The 26,462-nt window shown below is 35.7% G+C and overlaps 1 protein-coding gene across 1 annotated transcript in view; it reads left to right on the top strand.

Annotated features, from left to right (window-relative positions):
- Positions 1 to 383: 383 nt before the first annotated feature.
- The window catches only part of LOC141300437 (potassium voltage-gated channel subfamily B member 2-like), a 130,877-nt gene continuing 104,798 nt past the window's right edge, over positions 384 to 26,462 (top strand). Inside the window, exon 1 of the mRNA XM_073830715.1 lies at positions 384 to 965. Within this exon, the coding sequence (XP_073686816.1) occupies positions 384 to 965 (582 nt within the window). The remainder of the gene's footprint in view (positions 966 to 26,462) is intronic.

Raw genomic sequence — 26,462 nt, 5'->3', positions numbered from 1 at the left:
GATTATACAATGAGACATTATGGAAAAAAATCAATTACCAATTCCGACAACAAGAAAGCATGATTTTCAGCAATTTAAGACAGCTTTTACAGAAATTATTGTATTGTTATGGACTGTAACATCTTGTAATGCATGACAATGAGTGACACATTATTAAAATAATTAAAAAAAGAACCATTTGAAAAAAAAAAAACAGAAGAAAAGATTTCAGACACCCACATACCTCAGATATTCCAGCATCTTCTCTCTTTTGTCTAACTTCACAGCCATGGAGGGACTCGTCTAAGGAGGACCCAACATAATCATCTATTTCCAGTTATCCTCTGGTTGATTTTTATCTTCACACCTCTTCCTGGCAAGAGCCGCCCATCTCCTCGTGCACAATGGCAGAGAAGTCTGGACTTGGGGTTCCGAAACCTGGAGGCAGATCTGCGTCTTCGCTTCCACCCGAGCCTATCGAGATCATCCGGACAAAGGCCCGCTCCAGGAGGGTTCGTCTCAACGTCGGCGGCCTCAACCATGAGGTCTTATGGCGGACCTTGGACCGGCTTCCCAGAACTAGATTAGGCAAGCTCAGAGACTGTAACACCCATGACTCTCTAATGGAGGTGTGCGACGACTACTGTCTGAATGAGAACGAGTACTTCTTTGACAGACACCCTGGTGCGTTCACGTCCATCTTGAATTTTTACAGAACTGGAAAGCTGCACATGATGGAGGAAATGTGCGCTCTGTCTTTTGGGCAAGAGCTTGATTACTGGGGCATCGATGAAATCTACTTGGAGTCGTGCTGCCAGGCTCGCTACCATCAGAAGAAAGAGCAGATGAACGAGGAGCTGAGGAGAGAGGCAGAGACTTTGAGAGAAAGGGAAGGAGAGGGGGAATTTGATAACACCTGCTGTCCAGACAAGAGGAAGAAACTTTGGGATCTTTTGGAGAAGCCAAGTTCCTCAGTTGCTGCTAAGGTAAGGTGCCGTGGTACACAGCGTGACAGTCTGGGCCTCAAGTGGTGTTTGGCAGTTTGCCAATAGCCATTTTCATGTAACAACACAAGTCCTTCTTTATTAATGATGAAATGCAGTTCAACTTTAATGTGTGTTCTGTTTCATCAGTTCATTTGGTTGTGTCAGAGTAGCTCTGTTCCAAAACCTAGTGAGCTACAGGTTCCTCGCTTCTAAGACAGCATCCTAACTGTTGTAAAACTCATAAATTACCTATTTGGAACACTTTACATTAGCTGAACTTCAGAAGAAATTCAGCCATAGAGTTTGATGATTGCATGTTGCTAAGCTAACAGCCCAATACCTTTTTTTGTTTTGTATTGTTCACAAACATAGAACCCTGCAGAAAATAACAGCTAAAACCAGCCTAGGCTTGTTGGCTTGTCAGAGCTGGTTTTAGCTGGTGGTTTCCCAGCCTGACCAGCTAAGACCAGCCTGACAATTTTTGTTGTTAGCATGTTGCTAACCAAACACCACAATACCCTTTCTATTTTATTCTGTTACCAAACATAGTAGCTATTTCGTTCACTACTAGGACAGCAGCCTTCTGAGAATGGAACCCCACTACTGACCAAAACTTCAAAGGCAGGTTTGGACAGGAGACTATTTTGACATTAGAATCGTTAACATTAGCATGTTGCTAAGCTAAACGCACAATAAAGGTGCAAAATCCAGTAATTTCAATAGAATTCCATGCGATTAAAAGATTTCCTTACTGTACAAGATATAAGATTATAAGATATATATATATAAGATTTTGCAACAGGATTCACACTGAAAAACAAAAAACTGCTTGGTTTGAAAGTGTCTTTAGTGTGAGCTGTGTTTTATATATCGCAATGCTATTTACAACTGACAATGAACCACTCTCCTAGTGAAATTTCAGTGAAATTTTGCTAATGCAATTGCACCTTAATAAGCACAAAATATTGTCTCACAACATTTTTGTAAAATATTCTTTTTTTTTATACTGTTAATAATTTTTTAAAATAAAAAATAACACTCTTATTAATGAGAGAGAGAGTAAAATGTCTTCTAAACAGTATCATTACCTAAATACACTTTGATAAAGCTCTAGTAATGATTTATGATTTAGAGCTGTCAGGACATATTTTATTATTATTCATTTATAATATGTTTGTAATATGTTTATCTTAGATATTTTAAGTTTAATGCAGTGTATTGTGGGATTGCCTTCTTCAAGCAATGCTTTTGGTTAAAATTGTGCAACAACAGCGTCTCGCTAAGTTTTGGAACAGAGCATTTGTGTCTGAATATTATTATTTGTTGTTCCGGCGGTAACAGAAAGATCTAAATTGATCATATTTATGCCTAACGGAAAAATGCTGTGCAAACATGTTGTTGCCAAATTGGGTGTAATACTAATTTCAGTAGCAGGGAAAGAACTTTTTGTACAGTGGATACAAAATGCGATAAGTTTTGATACTGCATAGGTTTCGTCTGTGGTGGAAGAGCTTGTTTTGCCGTTATGGATCAGAGACAGTTGGCACCAGTTGGCAGTTAGCTGTCATATGCAATGTGTGCAAGAGCAGCTCTGCTTGTTGAGTCACAGTGACCATGTAAGCCACATTAAAACTTATGAATATATCATGCATAAAATGTTCAATTTAGTGCTTGCAGAATTTTTGAGTGCTATTGTTTGTATATGTACGAAGGCCGTGTTCCTTTCATCTCACACAATGCTATATCTATCCAATTACATTCATTTGATCATTCATTGTACTTGCTCACAATGCAGAGAGAACCGATGGTTGTATGTCCCGTGTAGCATCTAATGCGTGCCTGTATCTATGGGCGTACAGTGCACTCTAAGTCATCCATTGGCTGGGGGAACGCAGATGAAATTCAATCACTGATCATTTACAAGGAGTATCCAGCATAGAGCTCAGCTCAGATGAGGATTGTATTTCACATCTGAGATGGCGTATCATAAATACATCCCATAAAGTATGACAAAAGTACACGGATGTGAGACATAGAGTTGTTAGCATAACCGTTTTGGACGTCCTGCAGTGCGTGTTGTTTTTATCACAGACGCAGTGTCATCTGTTTTGTTGGACATTTCCTCCACCTATATGGGAATCATGGCTGATTCAATTTCAGCCTGCCTCCACCCACTTAATTTATGATACAGGCTCATGATGGAAAGAGCAGGAAGATTGTGGTAATATAGAAGGCATCGGCTGTTTCCTGCACTGGGTGTGGATTATAAGAGCTCTGACACTCACTGTGGTCTGGGAACACTGTGGTAATGCCTTGATTTTACCTCACAGGCAAGTGAGGGAGAGTCATTTGTGTTTGTCAGTGCTCTGTTAAGGCTTTCAAACAGCATGCAAAGGCACAAAGAGAGAAAATTACATGCTTGGAGTGTGTAGCATGCGCGCGTGTGTTCCCAAATGTACGAACAACAGCTTGCTCATAGATCTTTGCCTTAGAGCCTCATGCAGTTTGAATGAGGGAAGCCTCTTTATATTCACAGGAAATCCCTCATATCAAAATATGTGCATGGTGCAGAGAAACTAATTTAAAGCTGGAGCGTGACTTTTTTGACTCACCAAACAGAGTGGCAAACGTGGGAAAGTTTAATTCGTTTTTACAGTTTTATTGTCAGTTTGTCATTTCAGTATTTCGGGTTTAGTTTAATTTCTTTTAATGTAATTAGTGTGTATATTTTTTGTTCTATTTTCAATTTAAGTAGTTTACTTTTAACATTTGAGGGCTGTCAAAGTTAATGCGCTAACTAGAAATGCTACATCTGTCTAGTAATAAGTAAGAGTCGTCCGATCAGCCTGGCTGATGTTGAGCATTTTTATAGTTATTGGTATCGGTCATTTTCAAAACTAATTTGCAGATAAAATAATTTAAAATAGTGCTGTCAAACAATTAATCGTGATTATTTGCATCCAAAATAAAAGATTTAGTTCACATAAATGTGTGTGTATTATAATGTATATATAAATACACACATACAGTATATATTTTTTAAATATTTACATGTATATATTTATTATTCATATAGTTGATATTATATATAAATATTTGCAATATATATATATATATATGTATATATATAAAAAATCTTTAATATATGCATGCAGGTGTATGCATTTATACATACATAATAAACATACACAACACACACATACTGTATATTATATAAACAAAAACTTTTATTTTGGATGCAATTAATCATGATTAATCATTTGACACAACTAATTTAAATGCATTTAAATGCTACTTTTTAGCAGAGCCAATTATTTGTCTGGTGTAAAAAAAATTCAATACTTTTAATTTTTACATCAGGCAAATATATTGGTTCAAAGTATCGGTCATCGGTCTACTTGATCTGTAATAACCGATATCAGTCCTGAAAAACACATATAGTTTGACCTCTAGTGATCAGTTATCTACTGATATTTTCACATTGAATGCAGTCAAGTTTTATAACACACCATGTATCCACTAAATCGAATTTCAAAATGAACTACAATTAAATTAATTTGTGAAAATTTAATTTTATTTTAGTAAATTTGTGCGATCATGAAAATAGTTAACTGAGCTGTCAAGTATACGGTCTTATACTTTTGTCTTTTTATATATTTTTCAAGTATTTTTTTTATAATTTTGCTATTCACTACATAGCTATTTTGTTTGGTTTATGGCTTATAACTTCTAAACAAACACCTTTTAAAAATGCCTGTGGAAAACATTATAGGACAAATATTATGGAAGATTTGGGATAGGCAGTGCTAATTTTATATCAAAATATGGTTATTTTTGCTTTAAATAAGGCCTTTTTGATACTATAGAATTTTCATAATTCTTGCCATCAGTGAATATATAATAAAGCTAATACTAGCCTAAAAAAACTCAAGCTCACTGAAGACAAACTTAAGTAAACATTCAGTAATTTAATAAGAGTAAGAAACTGATTACAAGCAATCAAACAAACTACAGTACAGCAGAACAAATAATTAAGAAATGTTACATACTGCCACACCGTTTGGACTGCTGTGTTGTTATTTTTTCCCTCATGTGCCTGTTGTCACACCCCTTTGGACTGTTCATGTTGATTTCTCCCTCTGTTGCCCATATTTGGTTATTTTCCTGTTCCTATCCCAGTTAAGTCATTATTAGTTAATCACCATCACCTACCCTTGTATCATTATAGTGTCTTTATTTGTTGGTTTCAGTTCAGTGTTCATGGTCTGATCTCGAGGTTACAAGGGAAGAAAAACACACACCAATGTAACCTGTGTGTGTTTTCCTTCCCTTCTTGTGTGGATTTACCTGTTGTGGATATTATTAAAGATTTGTCATTGCATTTCGTCTTCGTGTGCCTCCTTCAACACACACCTGTGATACATACATTGTATAAATTAATCAAATTAATCAAATGTATGCACATTCTTTACTGTGTAAATAAAATATATATTTCTTCCTATTAAATTAACAAAACCGATTTAGTCAGGAGCAGTGAGAGATTTTCTTCCTTTTGGTTTATCGAAAAACGTGAAAGACAGACAGCAGGAATATTAGACTGCTATCACTTTAAGACCTGCCTGGATCCAATATACTGTTACACGTGTGTTTTCTTTCTCAGCTGTTTGCTTTCACTTAAGACCTAAAATCACAGTGTTTACAAGGATACTTGCAAAGATGGGCATTTTGACACATATAAGTGTGTGTTTAACCGTTAAAGGCCTATAAATTGGCAAAAATAACTCACTTCAATACTACAGCACTCTATAAACACCATGTTCATGTACGCACAACTCTTAGTTTCTCAGACCGCATGTGCAAACAGTGAAAGAGTTCTCTTTCGCTTCTTATTGCATTTTAACGGCTTAAAACACTTGTTTTTAAACTGCAATGCTTAAAAATGCATGCAAACAATAGGTTTTTATAACCACATAGCACAGCAGCTTCACATGTGCCTAACCGCGATAGGGACATTAGTTGAAATTCTCTGCCAAGTGACAAATTTCTACTGGTTAATCGTGTCTACAAGTATATTGTTAACCCTAATGTGAACCAAGACTGCTGAAAAGGTATACAGGCACTGTTGCATGTAATTATGTCAAACAGGTTTCCTATCTACCATTGGTTAGACAAACATAATCAGTGTTGTCCACACAGTGTTGGACAAACAGAAAAAGGAAAAACAGAAGAAGGTTTTTTGAGGCAGCTTGCTTATTTTGGGCTCGTTTTGTCAGACCAAATTACTTCTTTTTCCAGGCAGAATTGATTTTTATCATAGACAGCTCAGCTTTACGCTACACAACATTTACAGAGTGAGAAAAAGAGTAGAAAAAGAAAGAATAAAAATGCTTGTAGGAAATGATCCGATCTATCCCTGGTCAGTAAAGGGACCATTACATGCTCGAATCGCCCTCCCGCCGCTGCGACACTGCTCGCACACATGCAGAGATCTCATTACATCTCCTCAGAGGAATCTCCACTAATGTGTCCAAACATTACAACACCCAGCAATCATTTACCACTCTTCCTTTGCAGTGAACACAGGTTAAAAATGGAAAAAGAGATGACAGACACATTGTTTAGGGGGTCAGATAAAAGGCAGAGTTACATGAGTCCTGTACAACGTGTATATTTTGTGAAACTGATGGACTGGATTGAGCGAGAAAAAGCATGCATCACCTCCTGAATCAGTTCTCTTCAAACATTTGCCATGAATAATAAATGTAATGGCCAGTTCACACACAAGCACAGATTCACATTCACACAAACATGCACACGGACGGCTTGATGTAATGTTGTGGTCCTGACTTACAGAGGTAACATTCACAGAGGAGAGAGAATCATTTGGGAGAGTTGCACCTTGACGCTATACGCCTATAAATAGGCAGCTGGCTAATGCAACAGTAGCCTTAGGTGAGGGTACAGCATTTTCCCTCGCCATGGGGATTGTACCAAAGGACGAAAGATATAGGAAGTCCTTCACAGGACAAACCGAGAAGGACTGGTAAAACACAACAAGATGCATTAATCCAAATGAAAGTCATTCGTCTTCATTACGAAACTCTCATTTAAAGATTAAATATAGAATTTAGATGACGCTGGACTGCATTAATAAATCAAGGGGAGATGACGGAAATGCACTTTCATGTCCAATAGTGGAGTGCTTGTGTGGCGTTATATACTGTAGGGTCATGCATCATACATTAAACCATATGCTTGCCCACATCTGCAGAATTTTCCTCCAGGAACTAAACCACATGTCTTCCATTTTCTAAAATAGTAAATAAAACAAAGTAACGGTAAATATAGCATCCTAAGAGATGGAAGGCCCCATTCCTACCAGATGCATTGCTTCGGGTGCTGTTAGTAAGTGTGATACTGAATAATTTTCCTTGCCATATCATTGTCGTTTACGGCATTTCTTGAATGTCTTATTTTTTACGTTTGTTTTATATATTTCCAAAGCCATATACAGTTGAAGTCGAAAGTTTACATACACTTTGCAGAATCTGCAAAATGGTAAATATTTGACCAAAATAAGAGGGATCAATCAAAATGCATCTTATTTTTTATTTAGTACTGACCTGAATAAGATATTTCACATAAAAGACGTTTACATATAGTCCACAAGAGAAAATAATAGATGAATTTATAAAAATGACCCAGTATAGAAGTTTACATATGTTTCATTCTTAATACTGTTATTACCTTAATGATCCACAGCTTTGTTTTATTTATTTATTTATTTTTTAGTGATAGTTGTATATGAGTCCCTTGTTTGTCCTGAACAATTAAACTGCCTGCTGTTCTTCAGAAATTCTTTGGTTTTTCAGCATTTTTGTGTATTTGAACCCTTCCCAACAATGCCTGTATGATTTTGAGATCCATCTTTTCACACTGAGCACAACTGAGGGACTCGTATGCAACTATTACAGAAGGTTTAAATGCTCACTGATGCGTCAGAAGGAAAAATGATGCATTAAGAGCCGGGGGTGAAAACTTTTGAATGGAATAAGGATGTGTACATTTTTCTTATTTTGCTTGAATATCATATTTTTTCATTTAGTCCAGCCCCTCAGAAGCTACATAAGATATCTACATGTTTCCCAGAAGACAAAAAAGTTACATTTCCCCGGATCTTCACATTTAAAAAGTTTTCACCCCCGGCTCTTAATGCATCATTTTAAAAAATATCTTATTCAGGTCAGTACTAAATAAAAAATAACATGTATTTTGTATGATCCCTCTTATTTTGGTCAAATAATTAACATTTTGAAGATTCTGCAAGATGTATGTAAACTTTTGACTGCAACTGTATATTCGGTGTACTGCCATCTCATTCATTGGTATTTATTTATTTATTTATTTATTTATATGGGCCATTCTGAAGAATTGCTCCAAAGTCAGAGTTGGAAACATCTTGTATTTTTATTCCCCCAAAAAATGTTATGTATCCAACTTGTATAATATCAAAGTTACACATTTCTAGTAATTGTGCGGTTTCTGAAACACAATTCTCATATTGTGTTTCAGAAAGTTTTGAAATATTTGTCCTTTCCCCAAATTTGTCACTACTGAAACACAGTAATATATAATTTAATTAGAAAGGTTATATTGACCTATTACAATTTTGCTTAAATCTATATTGTAAATCTATATTTTTTGCCATTTTATATTTTTTCTTCGGAGGTAAATCAATAACAATTACATTTTAACAATATTTAAAGTGTAATTTATGAAATTTGTTGATTTTGAATCCAATTTTCCTTTATAAAAAGCAAAAAGTTGATCATAATGATTTCACACTTAAGGATTCATTAGTTTGAATATTCATTGAACCAAAAACTACCATAACATCTGAGTTGATAATTCAGTATACCTTATTTTTGACAAAACATCCCATGTTTTAGTAGCGACCACATCACATTACAGAATTGTAACTTCTTAGCATACTAAGAAACTACTAAAACATACTAAAATACAAAAAAAAACCGCATAACTGTACTAAAAGTTGTTTACTTCCCTCATATATGACGATTATGTGTTCCCTCTTGATATGTTTCAGTCGTGACTACCGAAACTCCACCAAATGTTTTAGATACTTTTGAACCTAGCTCAAAGATGCTAATCAGCACATGGTTAGCTAGCACAGTTCTGAACATGAATTTTATGGAATAACTCCCCAAAAAGTGTGCTTAATTGCAGAAAATAGGTGTTTGGTAATGACTTATTTAAAGTTACACGCATATTTCTCAGACTTTTAAACACATTTACCTCAAAATGATGGGGCATATCTATTCACCATGTAGCTATGATAGAGAGTGGCACATAAATGTAGTTCAAATCAGTCTCAGCCTAAAACATGCACAGAAATATTATATTGACGTAATAAAACTACACTTCACGCACTTCACCACTTGATAATATGAATAGTAATGATATCACGTTGCATAATCAGGCCCGAAACTGCCTTGATTCTTCAAAACAAACAGAAATGCATAGTGAGGCCCTGAAGCTCACTCAGTATTGGGGTTGGTTCATAATATGTGATTTATTTATAGTCTCATATGTCTCACATACACCGCAGTGCCAGTGTATCTTTGTTATTGCAGAGTAACAGCTGTGCCCTGTAGGTTTAAGTGACTGTCGCAGAATTGTAGAGCTCACTCAGACTTAAGTTAATAAACTTACTGAGTATTCATGCTAGGAGTGTCGTTTTTACATGTTTAGCTAATGCACCTCTCACGTTGTATTTATGCCTATATTTCAAACAGAATTATGAGGGTTAAATATGCCACAAATCTCCACCATGCTGGAGCTCACACTCCCAGGCTGATTTAAATGAACTGGTTTGATTTAAAAGAGGAGCCTTATCTCAATAAATGTCAGGTCTGTGAAGCAACAGTATATTTGCCAGTGCCTCAGATTTAGAAGAAGTAATGTATGATAGAGTGTAAATGGATTTAGTTATTTAGACATAAATGCAATTTTTAATTTCGAAAGATTTCTGGTTTGTCCTTTCTATTTAGCATGTGTGTGTTTTATAGTGTTGTAAGTCACTTTAATTTTTACCACAGTATTTTATTTTGCAAAAGTTAGTGTGTTAATGAAAAATTTCTCATGGCTTTCTAGTGCTATTGCCGTAACATTTAATGGCATTCTCATGTGTTTTTCAATAGCAACCTTAAATTTTTCAGGGATTTCAAGCATTATTAATTGGCATTTTCCTATGTAATAAATGTTTTCCTTTTTTTAATGAAATTTTAAACCTGTACAGAAAAATAAAAAAATAAAACTAAAATCATAATAAATTCGTGGCCAGTTTTGTTTTATTTTGGTTGGTTTGGAAGCCATGAAAATGTATTTAAGTTCACTTTCAGTTCTTTCAGGTTTTTTTTTTTTTTTTTTTTTACATTTTAGCATTTTTGTGTTTTTAGTGTGTTAAATAATTTAAATAGCAACATTACAATTTTTTAGGGATTTCTAGGGTTGTTGGCATTGTCTTATTTAATAAATATGGTTTATAAAAATTTAAACCTGTAAAATAAAACTAAAATCATAATGAATTTGTGGCCAATTTTATTTTATTTTGGTTGGTTTTGGAGTCATGAAAATGTATTCAAGTTCACTTTCAGATCTTTTTTTGTTTGTTTTTATTTACATTTTAGTATTTTTGTGTTTTTACTGTGTTAAATAATAATTTTAGCAACTTTAAATTCTCAGTGATTTCTAGGGTTGTTAATTGCCATTATTTAACAAATATGTTTGTTTGTTTTTGTTTTTCATGAAATTTGAAACCTGTCCAATAAAACAAACTAAAATCATAAAAAAAAAATTGTGGCCACTTTTTTATTTTGGTTGGTTTTGGAGTCATGAAAAGTTCACTTTCAGTTCTCAGGGCTTTCTAGTATTGTTTATTAGGATACTGTCTATTCCCTGCTGAAAAAAACAGCTAAAACCAGCCTTGGCTGGTTGACCGGTCTTAGCTGGTTTAAGCTGGAAGTAGCTGGTGTCCCAGCCTGGCCAGGCTGGTTTTAGCTGGTGGTTTCCCAGCCTGACCAGTTAAGACCAATCTGACCAGCCTGGCCAGGCTGGGAAAGTGGCCAAAACCCTTCTATAATCAGCCTGCTGACCAGCTAAAACCAGGCTGGTTGACCAGCTAAAACCAGGCTGGTTGACCAGCTAAAACCAAACCAACCAGCCCAGGCTGGTTTTAGCTGTTTTTTTTCACCAAGGTTAGTAAAATAAAACTAAAACTTTTGTGAAAAAAATAGTTTTAGATGGTTCTGGAGTGAAGAAAATGTATTTTAGTTCACTATTTTAGTATTATTTGTTTAGTTCACTTATTTAGTATCTTATTTTAGCGTTCATAATCCATTATAACGCTTGTCTGTTTAACACACATTGAGTGTGTAAACAGGCGACTGTGACCTGTTCCCAGGAAAGTCTCAGTCAGAAGTCGATATGGTTCTTCACTATTATCAGCAGTGGAAAGAAGCAGCTGGTGGGTCTAGCGTTTATTACTCACCTTTCATCCATACAAATTGTGTTTTGTTCTAAAAAAAGACTGATTTTTTCAGTACATGGCCCTTTTGTGATGCTTCGTCGTGCTTTTGTGAAAGCTTTGATTGTAGAAGTTGGACTGTACAACTGTACTGCAGTTTTTGCTTTCTGTCAAACTCATTAGTTTCTAAAGACAGACTTCCGGTGTCATTTACCACTTTGCTTGTGTGCTCTGCGGCTGTGTACGTCCCATCAGATGTTCAAAGAGCATTATCATGACACCAAATTGACTTTCAACACCATGCAGTCCTTAAATTAGAGGACCCCTCTGGTCCAGCTGTCATTTACAGAGCAAAGGCACCCTCTTCTACACTGCGCTAGTGTAGTTACATAATACTTTCCAGAGAGACCTAATCAGCATAGGCTAACATTTAGGTGCCACGTCCTAAATCCTCTTTACGCATTCATAATCAGATAAGAACTCTTTGGATTATGGGTAACAACGGTTCCTCCGGCTTTGTATGGGTTGCAGAGCATCACGATTGAAAGGGATGTTCCAGACTGTGCCCTTTGTTTAAAATTTGATCAAAAAAGCTTAGATTTCAAAGTGCTTTTTACTGCTTGTTCTTTTACATTAACATTTAACTTATGGATATACAGTAATCCAATTTACGTGATGCTCACATATCTATATAATTCAATTATAGTCATAAAACCAATATTTTGTAATTATTTACTCATCCTTATGATATCTGAAACCCCTTTGGTGTTTTATTTTCTGTAGAACACAAAAGAAAATGTTTAGCAGAATGTCCAAGCTGCTCTTTTTCATTCAATGGAAGTGAATGGAAACCATGTTCATTTTTAGTGAACAATGACTTAAACTTTGGTCTGCTTTCACTACAAAGAATCCATATATCTTCAGAAGACTTGAAGAAGACCTTAAAGGTCTTATGTAGCGAAACGATTGGTCATTTAAGAAAAAATCAAACAATTTATATACTTTTTAACCATACACAAATGCTTGACTTCACGCATTGCATAGTCATGTTGGAAAGGTCACGCGACCCAGTGTTTACAAAGTGAACATGCAAAGAAAGTCAAACGGCCTTTATAAAAAATGGTAAAACAACGATTTCAGAGGATTTTGAACTTGGAGAAGAAAATGATATGGAGTTCTTCGCCCTATCCTACTTTTTTTTAAACCGAAAACACACATGAAGAACAAACCACGTGTCATTACGAAATATTTTTTTAGAAAATGACAGATCTTTCGCTAGATAAGATCCTTATTCTTTGGCTGGGATCGTGTAGAGCCCTTTAAAGCTGCAATGAAATTGCAATTTGGACCTTAAACCCATTGGGTCCCATTAAAGTCCACTACACTCTTAAAAATTATGGTGCTTTGAAAGGTTCTTCACAGCGATGCCATAGAAGAACCATTTTTGCTTTCACAAGAACCATTCAGTCAAAGGTACTTTGAAGAACCATCTCTTTTTTACCTTTTTATTATCTGAAGAACCTTCTTTTGCCACAAAGAACCATTTGTGAAACAGAAAGGTTCTTTAGATGTTAAAAGGTTCTTTATGGAACCGTTTAAACAAAAAAGGTTCTTCTATGGAATTGTGAAGCACCTTTTCAAATTTTTATTCTGAAAGTGAACTAATCCTTTAATTCTTACTGCTTTACTAACTATTAATAATAAGCTGCAAATTAAATATTGAGGTAAATGTCTTAGTTAATAGTGAGAATTTGTCCCCAAACTAAAAATGTGGCCAAAAACTCTTATGGGATTGATACTGGGGTGAGACAATTCTGGCTTTTACATTTTTATTTTTGGGTGAACTATCACTTTCAATACTGAAGCAAAACAGCAAACCTCATAAATCTTTTTAAACAAATGTAGTAACTTTGTGGACTAACAACTTGCATCTAAAAACCCTTGGCACATTGTACAACCATGTGGCCATTTTTCATTTTGTAAAATAAACCCAGCATAGAAAAATTGCTACAGTTCTAGGTCGGAGAACAAGTGATGGAAATGACAGAGTAATTATAAAATGGTTGCGGGATAATGCTAACCACAACAGAGAGCAGTAGCATCAGACACAAACAAATCAGTGTAAATGACATGGGGATATGATTCAGGAGGCTTAGATTATCTCAGGAGCTTAAGGTATCTGAAGTGATCCCATTTGGCTTGTACAGGACAGGTATTTAAGGACACAGCGGTGAATGTAAGGTGCAAAACTGCATTTTATCCAGGAGTTTTAAAACTGTTGAAAGAGAGGAAATATCACCAAAAGCTAGGACTTGCCTCTTCCTATTGACTTCATGTATTGATCTGCACCAATGAAATCCTTGGCATTTCTGATTTGCAGTTTTAATTATTTCACACATAACCCAGAAATCAATGGCCCCGGTAATTACAAAAGCATGGAAGTGTAAAAAACAAGAAACAAGACTTTTCACACCAAGCTCAAGACAAATATGCTTCACGCTTAGTGCTTTGTTTTAATGGCCCGGCAAGAGAGCTTGCTGGCGGGAGACATCAGAAACGTTGGCCGGGGGTCATAACATCCACATGAGATGCCGTGGCATTGCATAGCATGGCTTCATTTTATGTGCTGCTGTGGATGAAGACAACAAAGAGACAAGAATGTGGTGAACAAACAGCTTTTATGTTTAATGTTGATGAAAGTCTGTCAGTAATTTGATGATTTGTCTGCCAAAAATAACTGTGGAGAAATATATAATTTATTAAGCAATATGTGTAGAACTCACAGCTGTAAAAACGCAGATCAAAGTCACGTCCAAGAGAGAGGAAAACTTTTAATTAATGGAAAAAAAAGATGACAAAAAAGTCTAGATTTGCGTTTTGAAGTATTTGAGATGGAGAAGCACTGAATGAAGATGTCTGGCTCTTCAAAATGAGGTGATGGTCTAGTGCTCTTTCAAAGCCCTAAAGAGACATGGTTTTGAATTCATTGAATTTCACAGTGGAGAATTTAGATTTCTGGTAAGAGTCTTGCCATGCATTAAAAACAGTGCTTTAAAAGTTCTTTAGAATAAAAAAAAGATATTGTGTATAACAGCCCTTTTGAAAATGTTCACCGCTGCTGTGAAAGAATACTTTGACCTGACATTCTCCACAACTCTTAACATCCTCACCTTCAAGAGACACACAGGTTAAGTTCACAGCACAGTATGCTTGTCAGTCCCATTTTAGAGTGTCAAATATGGTTATGCTCATGCATATTTGGCTTTAAACAGGGATTTTCATACATTAGTCCGGGTTTTACAAAGACAGATTATCAGTCTGAAATCACAAACAATTTTTTGCAACCATTTATAGTTCGGATAAAAACACTGATGTCTTTGGAAGTGATCAAAATGGAACAAACCATTTTTTGAAAGTAATTTTCGCAAACAGGCACTTCAAATAACGTTTGTTGATTATAATGTTGTTGTAACAAGTTGTTAAAAAATGTATTTGTCAGTAGGTGCGTTTCCATTACAGATTTGTGCAAAACTTTTGCGATATTTTATAAATGTTGATAAAACGCTATTGCGAAATGACAGCGTTTCCATTAACTATTGTTACGCAACCACAACCAGAAATTTTTGGCTATGATCAGCTCCGGTGGCTGTGTCGGAGCCATACTGCAGTGTAAATAAGGAGTTATTCAAGCATTAATGGCAAGGAAAGTCCCGTGTATGAGGTGTTTCTTGGAGGTTATAGTACATTACAGAATGGTCATATTACTTTTTTTTTTACATACGCCAAGTGAACTGTAAATGCAATTTCATTGCAGTTTTGTGAAATATTTTTTTTTTTAATTGTCTGAAAAATCACCTTTTTGTGATATATAGGAGCTTTTTGAGTTTTCATTGGACTAATTTTCAATTCACAATTTCAATTTGCGCAATTTATGCAAAGAGTAATGAAAATGCAGCTATTGAATCATTCATTCAAGAGATTTGTTCAAAAAGGCTGATTCATTTATTAATGAAACAAAGTATGAGTGAGTCACTGAATCATTCATTTAAACATTTTTTTTAATCATTCAAATTAATTAAACAAAATAAATAGACTGCAGCAATTAATATCCTGTTTCAGCCTTTAGTAAACTGCATGTTATTTTGATTACTTCAGAATTGTGAAAGAATTCTGAATTTACCCAGAATTGTGCAGCTCTAATGTACCCTACTACATTCGTCATGTTGTTATTGTCATGTGACCTACTAGCATCAGTTGTGCCACTTCACTGCCCCCCCCCCTAAATTCGTTTCACATACCTACTAAATTTTAGAGAAGTATGCTTTTCCTGATGCAGCCGTTAAGCTAAATGATAATGTGAACTGTCCATCATAGTAAGTCATTGAATTATTCACTCAAACTATTTGTTTAAATACACAAATCCATTCAGTAACAAAACAAGTGTTTTCCCGCTGTGTTCACATGGAGACATGACACAAGAGTTGGGGATCCAAATGCAAGGCTTAATTATAACAAACGTGGTCAAACATGCAGGATCGAACACCAGCAAACATTATAATCCAAGGCAGAGGTAAAAGAGTAATCCACAAACAGGCAATGATCAGGGCAGGCAGCAAACAAAGGTCAAAAACACAAAAGCAAGGAAACTAGGAAAGTAGGAACACGGAAAATCACGGAAAGGCTTACAGCATACAACACAGGTACACATTTGTTTTAAATTGATTGTTAAATTGTTTAACCAGGGTTAACTAAATCCTTCAATCTTACTATTTAACTGATTATTAAACAGCAAGCAAACTATGCAAAAGCAGCAGTCCTTCCAATCCACTTAGTGACCGAAATCACTCACTCGTTTTCATTTACTCCTTCAAGTGAACTCTATGAGTGGACTAATGTAGGGAATAGTGAATAGGGTATAGGGGGTGATTTCGGATACAGCCTCAGTGATGTGTGTATGTGAGTGTGCGTCTTTTATAGTCCTGATTGAGTTCAGGGTGGAGTAGCAAAAGAATGAGATGCCCTAGAGGAGCTCATTGGCACTCCAGCTAGAGATTGTGACAATAAGTAAGTTATTGAATTGTTCACTCAACCAATTAGTTGAGAAGACATGCACAGGCCAATTTGGAATTATTTCAGTTAAAACATAGCAAAAATACAAAGAGGAACTAGAAATCTTGTACCTTAAATATAAGTAGAACCCATGTTGTGTCAGACTTGCAGTCCTGTTGTTAATTGATCCTGTTTACAATTTGTCTTCTGCCTCAGTTGGATTAAATAACATTTTGTCAGTTGTGATTTAGACTTTAAAATCCACTGCACTGTTTTCCATTAATGTAAACATGCACTAGATTTCACCATTGCACTCACTTTGTGCGTCTTTTGTAGCGTCTTACGCGTATGATACTGCATTCTAAAAATGTAGCAATGGAGTTCTACTTTTTAAAAAAGCGTTTTTTTTCATTGCTGCTTTTTGTGATTTTAAATGCAAAATCGCATTTTGAGTGAATGGGGCTTATGGCATTGTGAAAGAGGTCCTTTGATGTTTACCGTTGCTGTTTTTATGGGCAAAAGCAGAAAAACTTTCTGTTATTCATATTCGGTCCATGTCGGTAGTTGTTTAAACAGGCCAATTCGAGAGTCACACCTGTCATTCAATACAGTTGTCAGTACCAAATATTGACTGTCATAACATGCTCTGTAGATTGAGATCCTGTCAGACAAACGTCTGTCTTTTTTCTTTTCCTTTTTGTAAGATCTAACACATCACGACCAAATGTCATTTTGTAACTCCCCCCTGAGCTGCATTTTTCTCGAGGTGTGGGAAGACGTGAAATCTTGCACGTCCTGTCATCTTTCAGGCATGAGAAGACACGGTGGCATATTGGCACCTGATGCAGCACTTCTATATTTGGCCGGTAGTCAATCATGTTTGCGATGCTGTGCGTGGCGTGCTCCTCCAGGTGTCCCTGCCATGATGGGCCACCTGGTGCTGGTCATTGTCAGGGGGCAGAAGGTGTGTCGTGACCACATCCTTCACAAACACTCACAGAGGGAGCAGTGCAGATGATTGATGAACTAATTGTCTCGGTAAAACATCACGTTAGATGTCAGCAACAGCCCTCGGGTTGTTTCTGTCCTTGCGAGCAAAACAGACGAAACAGCTGAAACGGAAGTGAGAGGGTAGGAAAAGTAGGAATAATAATTAACTACATTTTTCACCCCTCTCTGTGAAGAAAGCCCAGTGTTTGCAGTGTTGCCATGGAGATCTGGAAGGGTTTGGTGCACGGGTGTGAGTCTAACTGCTATCTTAAACTAATGACTGAGCACAATTTCACTTACCAGCTTGGAATAAAAAGACCATCATTTAGAGCAATAATGTGCGTAAAACAAAAAGGGAAAGCAGGAATGTGACTGAAATTGGACTTTTATCCTTATTTATACTTAATTTATTTAAGCAAGGGAGTGTCTTTATTATTGTTAATAATGTAGCTTGCTTTTTAATGCTGGAAAAAAATTTGGTTACTGAGCCAACAAAACAATGCTTGAACAGATTAGGTAGCACTTAAGAATAGAGAACACATAGTCACTATTAACTATTAAGAGTTTTCCCTCAATAAACTGGTAATTTGCTGCTTATTAGTAGAACGTTAGTTGATAGGATTAAGGGATTTAAAATATATTTTGCACAAACGTAAAGTTTACATTTGTTATTTTCTTATCTTTCTATATTTTTCCTTGCTTTTATTGTATAGCTTCTACTTGCCTTACTTTAAAATTGTTTACCTCATTGTTCTATTATTTATTCTTAATTTTCTTTTGTCTTTGTCAAGCACCAATTTACCAAGGACCAATTCCTTTATATGTATACCTACAGTTCTTGAAAATAAACGTGATTCTGATTCTGATATAAACTCACAATTGAGAGAAATAAAGTCAGAACTGCGAGATGAAAATGTGAAATTGATGAAAAAGACTAAATTTGTGACTTTTTTCACAAATGAAAATCTCACAATCTCACTCGTGCTTGTATCCCACAATTCTGATCTTTTTTCTCGCAATTGCGTGTTTACAGTATATCTCACAATTCTGAGAAAAAAAAGCAGAAATGTGAGATATAAACACGCAATTGCAAGTTTTAATGTCTAGTTCTGAAGGTGAAAAGACGTTCTCAGAATTGCGAGTTAACTCACAATTGCAATTCTGAGAAAGAAGTCACAGTTGTGAGATATAAACTCACAATTCTGATAAAAATGTATATTTCGCAATTCTGGAAAAAAAAAGTCAGATTTCCAAGTTTATATCTCACAATTCTGACTTTATAACTTGCAATTGCGAGTTTATATTTCACAAATTTTGACTTAATAATTGCAATTCACAATTGCAAGATATAAATGCGCAATTATGAGAAAAAAAGTCACAATTCTGACATTATTTCTCGGAATTTCAACTTTATTTTTTAGAATTGCAACCTTATAACTCGCAATTGTGAGTTTATATCACGCAATTCAGAATTTTTACAATTTTTATTCAGTGGTGGAAATGGGCTTCCATAGTTTTTTATATGCATTATATTTCATACTTTTGGCATTTTTAAATCACAGATTTGATGTGAGAGAAATGTATACACTGGTAAAATGTTACATTTATATAAGAAAATGGCAGCTTTGGGTGCCATAACTTTACTGTAAATTGCCTATTTTCATATATATTGTAATTTTAGCCAATGTATGTTTTATAGATAATAATTTTAGAAGTAGTTTTTAATAAACACTTATGTATTATATTGTAAATATGTTTTTTTATTATTATTATTTTTTTTAGAATATTTTACATTAAAATTATATGTATTGTCTAGTTAAAAGTATAATTTCTTTAATTAATCCACCTTATTTTTCCCAGAAAGATCCACACTGAGTCCCGGAATTGTCTTCCGAAATTTTCGCACGTTAAAAAATACACTGCCTCCGAAACGCAATCGCGAGTTTTAGCTTGTTTTATGATCTCTCATCTTTCAGCTATTCTAATGTGTTATCTTAATTATGAACACACTGGTTTGTAGTGCAAACAGTTTTACCGTTTATTGCACTTTGTTATTCTTCTCGTTATTTCCTTATAGCGGCTAACGAATCGGAGGTCTCGCCCATATGCTTACTTCTGCGTTGAAGAATGAGGTGGATAAGATCATTTTTCAGTGAATGTTTTCCATAATGAATTGTCCTCTGAGAAAGGAAAATGTTATAGTAAAACGACATGTAGTTAGTATCAGTATAAGTATTCATTCTATACAGGAGGGTGAAGAAACTTACAACTTCAGCAGTTTTACACTCTCTTTTTGCTATTGAGATTTTTAAAACCGTGTATTTTCTGTAATCTATTATTCATATTCATCTCTGTGAGAGTCCAAACGGGTGCGCGAGAGAACGAGAACAGATGATGTTACCCAGCAGCCCCCTCAGACATACTTACACGCGCTTCTTGTTTTCTTGGCACCTGCACTGCCCCATCCACTCTATAACCGACCCATCTGCCAAGCAGAAACAGTGGTCTAGGATTGTTGTGCATAACATTTAAGGAGGGAGGGACACCTTCCGATTCTGTTTGAACAGTAAAAAAAACTTGAAGAATGAAAGGGAAAAAAATATCAGGCATAGTAAAAAGCCCACATGGGAAATTCAGAAATGAGGAGAGGTGAAACCGTGACAATAGTTGGACAAGGCGTGATTCCAGGTTGGGGCGAGAGACAATGAGAGAAAGTAAAGGAGAGAGAGATGTGGAACAAACTGTTATCAACCTTTTAGAGCGTTACACCAAGCGGCACAAGCCACTATGGGCCGATGCCAATTATATGTCCACACAGTTTATTTAGTGTGTGCCTGAAGACAGCGCTGTTACTCTCCTGGGCCTTCACTCCTGCTGTGCCCTCAAAGACCTACGCCCTGATCTGGTCCGTGATGCGTTCGGCTCTTAATGAGCTTAAAGTCAAGGGTCTCGGTCTTGGACCTGACGAAGAGTGACAGAGTCGTCCCCAGTGCCCCATCATGGTCAGAACACCATAACCTCTGTTTAACCACCCTTATAATGCATTTTTAACGCCCGAGTGTCATCGCAAATGTCGAGTAAACAATACAAGGATGCAGTATCTGTGTGCTGAGGACGCTTGATGGGCAAAGGTAAACTTTTGCCATCTGAATGCTCTTCCTCTGTCCTCCCTGTTTGTCTTTGTAAGTCTCCTCCCACACACTCAGAGCTGCAGGTGCTATTTTTCCACACAGGATTTGGCACCGTAGTAGGCTATTTGTCTAAATTCAGTGACTGCTGGAATATTGCCTTCCTTATTTGTTTGACGTTATGATAAAGCAGGGCTGGATCAGCAAGAACCAAGGGGCTCAGATAGACCCCCAAACCAATAAATGACAAAAAAGCTATTTCTTTGACAAGCATTAGAGCCATGTTGATAATCTGAAAAGTTGTATCCTATTATGCTTGGCGGAATGAATTTATCTGGTGAGCACCAAAGGATTTCATGTAATGCTGCTCAGTTTGAGAAATTTCCCAACTCCCCAAGAGTTACAATTTTTGTCTAAGATTAATTCTGTTTTGATGTTTATGTATATGTCTAATGTCTGTGGGATAATAAAGATTATAGCGAGCTTTTAAAATGTGGAAGTCGAATACAATCTTTCATTTCCTTGACTATCATTATTTCGGTATTTGTTTATGCACATTTACATGAGTCAGTTTCAAATGGCATTTTCTTTCAATCTGGGCTGCAAACCAGCCTGAACAGTTGGCATGTTCTGAAAATGACCTTGATATACGCTTTCTCCTTGTCACTCAGACAGCTATTAGTCGATAACTCAGGCTAAAGAAGATAATTTCACATTTACAACACACTGAAATGTCATTTTAAAGAAAAAAGATCATTTTCATCTTGAGACTTACATAAAAACACAATATTTCATACCATGCGAGGACTCAGTAGTGAAGAAATGATACTGTTAATGGAGGATTTCAATCATATACACTGAGTGTGTATGTGATTGGCTTAATATGATTAACTTAAAGGGATAGTTCACCCAAAAATGAAAATTACCCCATGGTTTATTAACCCTCAAGGCATCCTTGGTGTATATGACTTTCTTCTTTCAGATGAATCCAGTCGGAGTTATATTAAAAATGTCCTGGCTCTTCCAAACTTTATACTGTGTTCTTACCTGAATTATCCACAGCTGTGTTTGTTGTTTAGTGATAGTTGTTCATGAGTCCCTTGTTCGTCCTAAACAGTTAAACTGCCTGCTGTTAGGTTTTTTCAGCATTTTTGTGTATTTGAACCCTTTCCAATGACTGTATGATTTTGAGATCAGTCTTTTCACACTGAGGACAACTGAGGGACTCATATGCAACTATCAGAGATGGCTCAAATGCTCACTGAAGCAAAACTTTTTGAATTTGAAGATCAGGGTAAATTGAACTTATTTTGTCTTCTGGGAAACATGTAACTATCTTCTGTCACTTCTGATGGGCAGTACTAAGTAAAAATAATATGGTATTTGTCGCAAAATAAGAAAAATGTACACGTCCACTCTGTTCAAAAGTTTTCACCCCCAGCTCTTAATGCATGATTTTTCCTTCTGAAGTATCAGCGAGCATTTGAACTTCTGTAATAGTTGGATATGAGTCCCTCGGTTGTCCCTCAGTGTGAAACGATGGATCTGAAAATTATACAGTTATTGTTGGAAAGGGTTCAAATACACAAAAATGTTGAAAAACCAAAGAATTTGTGGGACCTGAAGGATTTTTTCTAAAGAACAGCAGGCAGTTTAACTGTTCAGGACAAACTAGGGACTCATAAACAACTATCACTAAACAAAAAACACAGCTGTGGATCATTCAGGTAACAACACAATATTAAGAAGCAAAAAACTTTTGAACGGGGTAATTTTTTATAAATTCAACTATTATTTTCTCTTGTGGACTATCTGTTAATGTGTTTTATGTGAAATATCTTATTCAGGTCAGTACTAAATGAACAATAACATGCATTTTGTGTGATCCCTTTTATTTAGGTAAAATAATTAACATTTTGTAGATTCTGAAAGGAGGATGTAAACTTTTGACCTCAACTGTATATCTAAATACTCTGAGATTTTTCTTTACAAATTTTCGTTTTGTACTTCTAAATCAATGGGTGCCGAAACGGCCTTCTACTGTGAACGTGTGTACAACAGTTTCACTTTTTTAAGATCAAAAAGATCTAAATTGTCTCAATTATCAAGCCATTTTGATTTTCTGAGCAATATGACATTATACATTTCAGGTCCTGCCCACACGCATTGATGGACTGCCCCGTATTAGAAAATATCCACCCTCAGTTGTACGCTGTCCACCATTTTCTCCACGTTCGAGATTAAAAGTGAACATAAGAGTCTTCATTTTCTCCCGACACCAATAGCCACTAAGGATGCAGTGGATTAGTTTTGTTTTTGATGGCCACTGAAAACACAAAAAACAAAAGAGACGATCAGGGTGAGCAGTAGCTTTAAAGAAACATGCACCAAAACGGGTCGATATGAACAGAGCTGTTTTTGACAAGGTAGAAAGGGTGGTGTTTTACTCGACCACTGAGTCATTTTAATCAAAGTATGTTGCGGACATTTCATGAAGACCCCAAACTTGTGGAAAATGAGAATCCGATGCCCCCTTTAATACTTTTTATTCAGCTGAGATACATTAAATTGATTAAAGGTTACTGTTAAGAGATTTATGATATTACAAAAGACTTCTATTCATCAAAAAATCCTGAAAAAAAGTGTATTATGGTTTTCTCAAAGTGTGAAATGTTTCTTAAGCAACAAATTGATGTATTATAATGATTTCTAAAGGATCATGTGACACTGAAGACTCATTTATGATGACAGGAATAAACATTTTAAAACATTAAAATGGAAAACAGTCATTTTAAATGGTACAGTGTTTCACAATGGATATGTGTGGAGGTACAGTGTGAAGATGGAATTGGGGTCTGAGCTGGTTTTGTGGATGGAAGACCCCCTCACTACTTCCTAATCCTCTTTTGTGGTATTACTAAGTCTTACTGCAAATAATTCTGCTACCCTTCTGGGTCATTGTTTATCCTGGTCTGATCAGTCCATCTGTCTGTCACAGAGATCATGAGTTGATGGTGGCAGTTAATCAATTACTGGGTTTCATGCATCTAATGAAATCTTATGAGAGTTTACTTGTCCGTGTCCCAAGTAAAATCTTAAGAGGGTAATGAGGCTGTATTACCGTGAGACTCCATGTTGCCTGACTTGGCCTTTTATTCCATGTGTCTTAAGGATAAGCTACAGAAGGAACACAGAGAACTAAGTGCAGCTCACTTTAGTTTCACAAGGTTTAAAAAGAAGATACAGGCTCAGGCCTAAAACATAGTTAGCTGCCTACATTCCCTGCTGAAAAAACCAGCATATGCTGGTTAGGTATGTTTTGGTGCTGGGATGCTGGTTTTAGCTGGTATATGCTGGTCCTTTGCTGGTTTATGCTGGTCCCTTGCTGGTTTTTGCTGGTTTATGCTGGTCATGTTGCTGGTTAATGCTGGTCCTTTGCTGGTTTATGCTGGTCCTTGACCAGCAACATGACCAGCATAAACCAGCAAAGGACCAGCATTAACCAGCTAAGGACCAGCATAAACCAGCAAGGGACCAGCATAAAGCAGCAAAGGACCAGCATATACCAGCTAAAACCAGCATCCCAGCACCAAAACATACCTAACCAGCATATGCTGTTTTTTTCAGCAGGGTTAACAACATTTTTAGACATAAGTGCACTCTTATTTGTCTCAAACTGTAGGTAGCAAATTGTATGTCATTTAGACAATGTACATTTTCTGTTGTGAAAATGAATGTGGTTTAGGTTAGCCTTTCCAAGCTAAGCTAAGCGAAATATTTACAAGTTTCGGTTGAAGCTGAGAGAAACATACATGTTTACTCACACTCAGAAGTGCTTAGGAAATAGTCCCAGTTTTTAAGGCTCACATATTTCATGTGCACTGCATATTCATGTACTTACTGGCGTATTGATTTTGTTACTTTGCTAGCTACATGCTAATGTGAAAATTAGCTTTGGGCATTATCTGCAAGGGTGTTAGTTGCGAGAGTGCCTGCTAACGAAGTTGCGACTATGAAAAGCGTCTCAAATCAGGCATTAATGTTCCATTTAGGTTAGCTTAATGTATATGTAGACAGCTGCCTTTATAAGAAGCAGACAGCTAGTGAGCTCAGGGTTTTTAGACAGAGACGTTGTAACAATATGAGGTTTCTGAATAGTTTGGAGTGCAAGGAAAATGTAAAAGCCATTACTTGTGTGTGGTGATAAAGAAACAAGACTACATTCTGTGGTAAACGACTGTAAAATTGTTTTCCAGATGCGTTTCAGCCATAGATTTGTGTTATTCACTGCTATAAACTGGGTGAGGTTTTCCAGACAGACATGATTAATTAATATCAGATTCGTTGATACTATCGATTTTTGCAAGTTTATAGTTGTTGCAGCCGTACTGTCTTGTGTTTGATATTTCAACATATAATGGTTATTTGTTTAGTCCACGAAGGCTTTAGTGTGGATCTGTCAGCGTTTATATGTTCCATTGAAAGCATCGGAGCACTTTAGACTGAAATATTGATGGGAACGACATTCACTACAAAGCAACAGAGTGCTGTCAGACAGAATTTGAAGTTTATGAACAAAAATGGAAAAAAGAGAATATCAAACCAGCGGAGGAGTACTTTCAAAGAGAAATGTTCAGGCCACATTGACAACGTTGGTTGGTTGGTTGGTTGGTTGTGAATGACTCTGGTGGTCAGTCTGTCGGGTTGCTTTCAGGACACGTTAAGTCCCTGTAAGCCCATGTTTAACTCTTTGAGGAATTCCTGTAATAAGGTAATTGGTTACAATAGATGGTAGAGCGCTATCAGCTTTATAAATCACGAGACCGTCCCTTCTCTGCTGGGATAAAAAAATTGCCGGCCTGTGTTGTATGGATGTGATCCAAGATTTGTCGGAGGTTTATCCTGTCTGTAGTCAATGGTGATGTATTATGGGAAGTTAAAAGCCTCCCAGACCGTGCCGGGTAAGTTTAAGCACCTTTGGATTTGAAGGTCATGGTTTTGATCCCTGTGCCTGATTGACTCAGATCCAAGCCTGCCATGATGAGGACCAGAAACCTTCTGCTGACTGAGCAAAAACTGTCTTCTTCTCAAAGAACATTTTAAAGCAAAAAGGGCATGTTTGAGGGATGCACTATATCTGTGCCATATTGCTTATTGGTCAAAATTAGAGTTTATTTTTGTAAATACTTTATTTTTACATGCAGATTACCTTTGCCCAATTTTATTTGAGTATTGTTTATATATTTCATTATTTATTCATATTTTAATTAAAAAAAAATCCAATTTATATTACATTTTTATGGCTTTTTAATTTTTATTATTATTTTTTAGTATATACATATTTTTTTCTTTTTTTAAGGTAGACTTTTTTATTTGTAATTGTTCTATTTGTAATTGTTCTTATTTTGAGTAATATTTGTATATTTCAGTATTTATTAATATTTAAAAAAAATGTATTCAATGTATATTACATTTATATGTCTTTTTTCTTTTTTTTATTATTTTTTAAATTATTTATATACATTTTTATTAAGTAATAGTTTTAGAATTTTTTGTCTTTTAACTTTAATTAATTGCCATATTAATTATTGGTCAATATCATTATTTTTTGGTTTACTTGTTGTATTGGATGATATTGGATATTTAATTGTAAATGCTCAGTTTCTACATGTAGAATACCTTTGTTATTTCAGTATTTATTCATATTTCTATTAAATATTTTTAGTTAGCAGTCAATTTAGATTTTTATATATATATATATATATATATATATATATATATATATAT

Source organism: Garra rufa, chromosome 24 (assembly GCF_049309525.1).
Source record: "Garra rufa chromosome 24, GarRuf1.0, whole genome shotgun sequence".
Classification (NCBI taxonomy): Eukaryota; Metazoa; Chordata; class Actinopteri; order Cypriniformes; family Cyprinidae; genus Garra; species Garra rufa.
This window is presented reverse-complemented; position numbering and strand designations above follow the sequence as displayed.